Below are 8,053 nucleotides of genomic sequence, written 5' to 3' on the forward strand. Positions count from 1 at the left end.
AAAAAATGCATTTCAGGGACAATAGAAAGATAATATTTAGAAAATTAAAGCACTTCATCTATTCTTTTAGCATTATGATTACATAAAGAACCCCTTAAATTGACAAATCCAATTAATCTTGCATATTTTCCAATCGTATGCCATTGTTCATTATGTAGCTTACTCCTTGTCATCAAGATTTATAACTAAAATAAAGAAATAAAATTTAACACCCTCATGCTATGTTTTGCTAAATAAATATTGGTGTGTTTCTCTTAATCATGCTAATGTCCAGAAGTTCTACATGTAATAAAACGACATAATATTTTAGTGATATCAGTTCCAAATCGTTGAGATCGATACTCGAATTGTAATACCTTTTCACTAGAACATAACACAGATGAAAAAACAACAAGCTTGGCTTGATGACTAATACCGATCACTTGAAGTGTCTAACTATTCACAACAGTCAAGCGGAGCAAAAAGTTACACATATCCAAATAAACGATTTAACTACGATGCACAAAACAAGGGAGATCAATTTTCTATCCAAATCTAAGAAGAAGCTTAGATTCACACTAAACTAAATCCATAACAAATAAATGCTAATTTGTTTATTGGGCTACCGAACAGGATGGGGGCTTGACTCGTAGGCAAGACAGAAATCGGCAGCCTACAAAATTTCAGAACAACGAACTTTCAATTAAGCAACAAAAAAACGTGTACAAGAACTACATATCTTTAACAAACAAGAACAGCAACAATACGCAGGTAACACATTAGAGTTTTTGTTGCTGTACAAGGGAATGAAAAAGGGGGGAGAGAGAGAGAGAGAGAGAGTTGCCCATGGGTTGTTGAGAAATATTAGGAGATTAAAACGCAAAATGGAAAAAAGAGTAGAGTATACTATCTTTAGGAATGCTAAGAAGAAAGAATATAAACAATGAGATTTGTCAAAGTAAAAATTCTACTCATCACAAATAATTCATAATTTATTTTTTATTTTTTTATTTCTTCTTACTGAATGTGTATAGAAGTAGAAGAAATTAATTAGTTTAAGAAGAATAAAAAAAAATATAGTGTGTGATGCGTGAGAATGATTAGTAACAAAACTCAATCACAAAAACTTCAAAAAATAAAATTCAAGAATTTTACTTCCATGGTGAACTCTCTCTTACTCACCAGAGGCGGACGGCGCTGCTGGAACTGGAGGCTAAACCGGAAAAGGAACCGGACGAACAGCGGGAGACGGAAGCGGACCTGGAAAGGGAGCAGAAGGAGCAGCCGGAGATGAAAGCTGGGGCTGAAAAGGATTCAAATAGAGAAATGCTTTATGCACGTAGACGTACCAGAAAAGTAAATACACATGTTGACGGTGGATATATTGTTGATATATAAGTTGGAGTATAAAATAATTTTTATTATAAAATAGACATAACGTTATTATATAAAATTATATTAATTTATAAATTTAGTTTTCTAAAATTTATTTATGGATATCACTTCTCATTCACATATCAGAAATAATGAACAGGCACATTCTATGAGAAGAGAGTGTGAGACTTGTAGTGTTATAGTTGCTGTTCGTGTGATGTTTTTGAAGATGAATTAATAAGAATATTTAATAACATAAATTAATATGAGTAATGTTATTTTATAGCCTCTACCTAATATATTGCTTATATAGTATAGTTTAATTTAAAAGATAAATTTTAAAATTTAAATCTTATAAATTAAATTTTACCATTTAAATAATATGAATGGTTTGCTCTACTTGGCTTGAGAATAAAATATATTTTTTTCCAAATTCAATCAATGGTCAATTTTTCTTATAAATCAAATCGTATATTTGTTTCTCTCCAAATTCAATCAAGATCCATTTTTATTACTCTTCAACTTATTTCTTCTTTATTCTTACGTTTTAAAGTATTTTTCGGCTGTATTTTGAACATAAACTTACTTCAACTTGTTTCAAATTAATTATTGATATGATCAATTATTTTTTTAACTTCTTATAAAAAATTAAAATTTATCTCAACCTACTTAATATATTTAAACACGCATATTAACTTATTTATATTCAAACAAATCTCAATAGGATCCACAAAATATTATTATTCACAAATCATCTAAGATCATTAACATCCAAACATATCCTTCATCTTTCATCAACAATCACCTCATTCTCAAAAAATTTACATATTTATTATTAATATAATGTATGAGAATCATATTTTTAATGCATGATTTGAAAGATAAAAGTCAAAATTTTTAATAAGAATCAAATTTATGAATAATTCAAAGAAAGAAGTATTAGATATTTATGTAATTTAGGTATAGAGTTATGGATACATATTGTACCAAATCAAATCAATAAATTCAATTTGTGCTTTATTTTTGTATTTTTTTCCTTAAAAAAGGGGAGGAAGGGGCGACCATCATAGCAACTCTCTTTAGGCGTGACTATAGGAACTCATCATTGCTCTGAAATGTCTAGTTTGAGCCATAGTTACTGCTCCAATGGCGAGACTATCACCACAACACCTCCAAAGTACGCATCTGGTCCAAAGTCCCATCCCATGGCTCAAATGTCAAGTTTTACTATCACAAATAATTTTAACTTATATTCTAATTGAAACTCTTGATCTCGAAACTATGTAACAACTTGTACCAACTGAATTACCACCTTGGTGGTCTTTATTTTTGTATTCATGTATCACATATTTTTTTTTTTAAATTATCGGGATAAACCTCTAGCACTTGCAAGGATGGATATCTTCAATTTCTTGTTCAAGTTAGATTGTATAGTTAAAAGAACATAATATTCAATTATTAAGATTGATGTGAAATTTGAATGTCCCTAAAATTCTTATGAACAATATTAATTGTTACGTTTATTCCTTCTCAAATTGGAAAATCTAATTTAAAAAAAACAAAAAATAATTCTCTGAAATTACAACTCTACTGTTGTTGCTAAATGACTTTTTATAATAATTTTTTAAAAATTGACAAACAATATTTATTATTATTATTGTTGTTGTTGTTGTTATTGTTATAAAATTTAATTTATAATTATACAACGCCGAAATATAATTATTCACATAAAAAACCAAAGTATGTTTAGAAAGGCTGCAATGAAAAGAGAAGAAAACACTGTAAAGTGTAAAGAGAAGTCCACTCTCCTCTACAAACCCTCCTAGGGTTCTGTCATCTCAATTCTCATCTTCCCTTTAACTCTTCTCAGTGTTCACCTTCCAAAAATCGATGGACAAAAACAGGAACAGGAACAGGAAAAGACGTCATCTTGAGCACCATCCTTCCTCTTCAACCCCAACTCCACCCGTTCCTTTCTCCACAAACCCACCTCTTTCCCATCATTCTCCGCCGCAAACCCACCTCCCCAATAAGCGTTCACGGCCAGCCTTCGCCTCATATTCTGACGCCCCAGACCTCCATCCCAAAGTCAAGCTCTTTTGCGAAATCATCGCCACCACTCCCTCCGTCTCCGTCGAGATGGCTCTCCAGGATACCGGTCTCCGAGTCACCCAAGAAGACGTCGAACAGGTCCTCAAGTTCTCATATGGGTTCCCAGGCCCCGCCGTCAAGTTCTTTCGCTGGTCCGGTCACCAGCTCAATAACAATCACAGCCCCTACGCTTGGAACCTCCTTGTGGACTTGTTGGGCAAGAATTCCTTGTTCGACGCCATGTGGGACGCCGTCAAGTCCATGAGTAGAGAGCGTCGTTTGCTCTCTCTGGCCACTTTTGCTTCCGTCTTTAGCAGCTATGTCATCGCGGATCTTGTCCAAGAAGCAATCTCGACGTTTGAGGTTGTGGACCACTACGGCGTTCCGCGCGATGTAGTGGCGTTAAATTCACTTCTGAGTGCGATTTGTAGAGATGGGGAGACTGCGGATGCGATGGAGTTCTTGCGGTTTGCGAAAGAGAAGATCAGGCCTGACGTAGATACGTATGCGATTCTGTTGGAAGGGTGCGAGAAGGAAGGCAATGTGGGTTCTGCTAGGCAGATATTTGCGGACATGGTGTTTGAGGCGGGTTGGGACCCGGGCAATGTGCCGGCTTATGACTCGTTCCTGAGCACTTTGATCAAGGGCCCTGATGGGGTTCAGGAGGCGATGAAGTTCTTCGATACGATGAAAGATAGGCGTTGTTATCCGGGGTTGAAGTTCTTCAAGGCTGCACTCGACGAGTGTTCGAAGAAAGACGATCCCCGTGGAGCCGCATTGCTTTGGGACGCAATGGTTGGTGAAATTGGTTTTAGACCCGATACCCAGATGTATAATTCGCTTATTGCTTTGTATTGTCGGTGTAAGGGTACTGATATAGCGAATAGGATGTTGGATGAGATGGTTTACAATGGGTCATTTCCAGATTCACAAACTTATAATGTTCTATTTCAGTTCTTAATGAAGAACAGGAAGTTAAAGGAGGCTTCGATGATATACAATGAGATGATTAAAAATGAGTGTGTTCCGGACCATGCCAATTGTAGTTCAGCAGTTAGGATTTATATGGATTCTGGGGATTATAATATGGCTATAAAAGTATGGAAATGCATGATAGAGAATTATAATAATGACTTGGAGGACACTGGGAATCTATTGGTTGTAGGGCTACGCGATATTAATAGGGCCCCGGAAGCAGTTAAGTATGCAGAAGATATGATTTGTAGAAGAATCAAGGTGAACTCTTCCACATTGTCAAAGCTGAAGCAGAGCCTTGCCAAAGCGGGAAAGCAGCTTGTGTATGATGAACTTTTTAGAAAGTGGAATTCCATTAGGTAGGTAATCTCCTATATACATTTTGATGTTTTTTGCCAAGTGTTAACATGGAAGTTCCATGGACCTTGTGAGTCTGTGATATGGTTTTATTGTTTGCCATATCATTCCACCGGAGTATGTGGTTTCATTTAACATGGTTCGGACTTATACCAGAATTGTATAACTTGTGTTAGAAAAATGAAAAGTCAACGACATTGAAACAAGCTATAACAACTATTTGAGAATGCACTGTCTGGATCAGTTGAGAAAGCTTTCTGAAACATTTGTACTTTCTTCATCATAGATCGATAATCTTCAGGGAATGGAAGTATGAGCACCAAGTATGAAACGCCTTTTTTTCACTAGCTCATAAATTTTTTGCATTTACTCCACCACCATTTTAGTAATTTGCTTCATACGACTCAGCCTGAAATCTTAAACAATGGAGAAAATACATCGTCAAGGTCTATAAATCACTTAGTCAATAGTTTACTCAAGTAAGCGTAGCTTTGGTTATGGAGCTTTTGTTGGATATACTATTGTTGATATAAAATTTTGGCTTTTCTACGAAGTTTCCCACTTTGGAGGATTTGCTCTATGTGAATGTTTTAAACTACGATCATGTAGTAAGGAGACCAAAGTGATATCGCAGGAAGCAAACTTATACTTCAAACAGATTGCTAAGAGTGGTGCTGACATATTGCGGAAGTCGGCAGACTATTACTAATAAACTAACCATGCCTAGTTGTCCCTCTAGTATATGTCCATGTACTTGGACTATGCCTATTTATCTCATGAATAAATCTCTCAATCAAAAATATGTGTGTGTGTGTGTGACAAACAAAACAGCAGGCATTAGTGACAAAATAATCAATTCCTGCAACTTTTTTTGAACGTATCAAAAAAGGAGTTGCAGGAATGGATTCTTTTGTTTCCATTTTTTACACTGATCAGATTATGACTTGTGAGATTAAACAGCTGCAGATTTCTTTTAGGGAAATGGACAATATTTGATTTCTGTTTGGCAATTTCAAAAGAAAGAGGGAAAGAAAAAGCTAAATGATTTGGGCCTCAACTAGGTTATTAGGATATCCTTGTTAGCACTAGGTCTTAGAAACCACTGTTACTAGAAATTTCAAAAACTGGCTTTTGCTGCTTTCTCAGAATGTAGAATTGGATTTTCTTATTGTCTTATAAAGGTTGTTGCTTTCATAAACCACTTTCTAGTTAAGCCCTAGGGGTTGGCTCAAGTGGTAAAGGCCTTGGTCTTGATGGTATGCTCCCTCCATGTCTAAGGTTTGAATCCTCCTTGGTGCAAACAATTTTTAGGGACCATTGGACTGGGGAATTTTCCCTTGAATTACCTAAGGTGCCTTGCGGGAAACTCCTTATTGAGGGCCTGTGCACTCCTGGGATTAGTCGGAATTTTGTTCTCGGACACCTGGTGCCAATAAAAAAAAAAAAAACTACTTTCTAGTTTCATGAAACTGGATATCAGCATTTTGCTTCTCTGTGCATTTTAAATATAATTCAAAATCTATCAAAAGGTTCGTTTAATTGCAGCATTTGTGGTTATAATGATAACTGGTAAGGACTTAGGAGCCCTCTCCCTCACCTCTTCAAAAGTTATGTTGAGGTTGAGGTTGAGGTTGAGGCATCTCTTCAACCTGCTACAAACACAGATTTTGAACTTTGATAAGGGCCAAGCCTGAATTTGTGGAATCATGATAGCTTACACAGTTTTTAACGACTTTTAGGCAGGATTCATGATTGATAAGATTGAAGTGTTTAATGTTCGTAACTTGTATACATATATTTTGCTTGTGAAATGGAAGGATCTCATTAAAATAATCTGCCTATGATTTTGATCTGTTTAAGTCTATAAATAGTTCCCATTTTAATATTTTATGCTAAATTTACCACTTTTGAATTGCAATCTTATCCCATCAGCACTCCAATCTTCTTCACTGTCACTTTCCTCAGCACTGATTGTGGCCACTGCCGCCTCTTCAACAGCTTCACCTTCACGATATCTTTGAGTACAGGTCCATATAAGATAGTGCAAATTGAGCATTGGCATCTATTCAAGCTGCTGGTGCTATGGATTCAGCAATACTTATAGTTTGCTTAAACTTCTTTTGGCCTTGAGTCTCTTCGAAGAATGGGGGATCCAGGTAGAAGCACCGTGCTCTGATTTAGGCATAAATTGGTGAGAATGGCAAGCAAGTCTGGAGGTCTCGTGAATAGACTTCAATACAGTGTTGCTAATCATCCAGTTGGCACTACCATTCTCTTCAGTTCTGCTTTCCTCATCATTTTTCTTTAAAAGAGCTTTCCTCCGCATCGATTATGGCTGCTGCCGCCTCTTCAACAGCCTGAGCTGCAAGGTATCTTTGAGTACCAAGTCCATATAAAGTACCCCAAATTGAGCCTTGGCAAGCTATTCAAGCTGCTGCTATTACTATTGCTGCTTGTCTCGGACAAGAAGTAAAATGACTTAGAACTGATCCTTTTGACACTTGCAATTCTATACTTATTTGGTGCACAAGAATCCTACGGTACCATGTCTAATGCACCACTACCACCACAACTGTAGTTGTACCACGTATATTGTTCTTGTATTTATATAATACCATTATTCTACATCATATAAAAAAAATAAAAAATAAAAGTAATGGTAGAATATATAATTACTTATATATATATATATATTTATATATGAAAAATTATATTAAGTAGGAAAATAGCTAACGGCAGTCAACAATATTGTTGAAACTCATTTAACTCTCATTTTTCTACTTATTTCTTGATTTTTGGTGGCCACAAGTCCAGGACTCATTAGTGCAAATGATATTCTTCTTCTCTTACGTTTTTGGGACATCTGAAATGAAATGCTTCCATACCGCAGTCCTGAGTCCTTATCGTGAACATGGCCTTAATTTGAAAAGGCCCAACTCGGCCCACTTTCTTTGGGCTTTCCTCAATTACTTGTAACGTATTTCTTTTGTAGCTCTATTTAGAAGTATGGGTATTTTTTCTTTTTCAGTAATCTGGGAGCTGGAGGTGACTTCCAAATTTGGATTAGCATTATTCTATTTATTATTATAACTAGATTTTTGTTGGTGGGTGGGGGGTTGTTTTCCTTGCTTTTGATCAATCTATCAGAGGCTAGCTACTGGAGAGAATAGAAACAGAAACAAAGACAATGGGAGAAGAAACTAAGAAAGGTTTGACCAGATAACTAAATTCTTAATTAATGGTAAAAAAAAACAACAATAAAACCCCAATACTTTGA

The 8,053-nt window shown here is 35.7% G+C and overlaps 1 protein-coding gene across 3 annotated transcripts; it reads left to right on the forward strand.

Annotated features, from left to right (window-relative positions):
• The first annotated feature begins 3,081 nt into the window (after positions 1-3,081).
• On the forward strand, positions 3,082-7,401 carry LOC121248833 (pentatricopeptide repeat-containing protein At1g77360, mitochondrial-like). Of its 3 annotated transcripts, none has more exons than XM_041147419.1 (2): positions 3,082-4,778; positions 6,709-7,401. In XM_041147419.1, exons 1-2 carry the CDS (start codon positions 3,244-3,246, stop codon positions 6,878-6,880), a joined length of 1,707 nt encoding a protein of 568 aa, XP_041003353.1. In that variant the 5' UTR covers positions 3,082-3,243; the 3' UTR covers positions 6,881-7,401. The 3 variants fall into 3 exon arrangements, with proteins under 3 accessions (XP_041003353.1, XP_041003354.1, XP_041003355.1); XM_041147420.1 differs by having other exon boundaries at positions 6,742-7,401; XM_041147421.1 differs by having other exon boundaries at positions 6,804-7,401.
• Positions 7,402-8,053: the final 652 nt, after the last annotated feature.

This window comes from Juglans microcarpa x Juglans regia, chromosome 2D (genome assembly GCF_004785595.1).
Source record: "Juglans microcarpa x Juglans regia isolate MS1-56 chromosome 2D, Jm3101_v1.0, whole genome shotgun sequence".
NCBI lineage: Eukaryota > Viridiplantae > Streptophyta > Magnoliopsida > Fagales > Juglandaceae > Juglans > Juglans microcarpa x Juglans regia.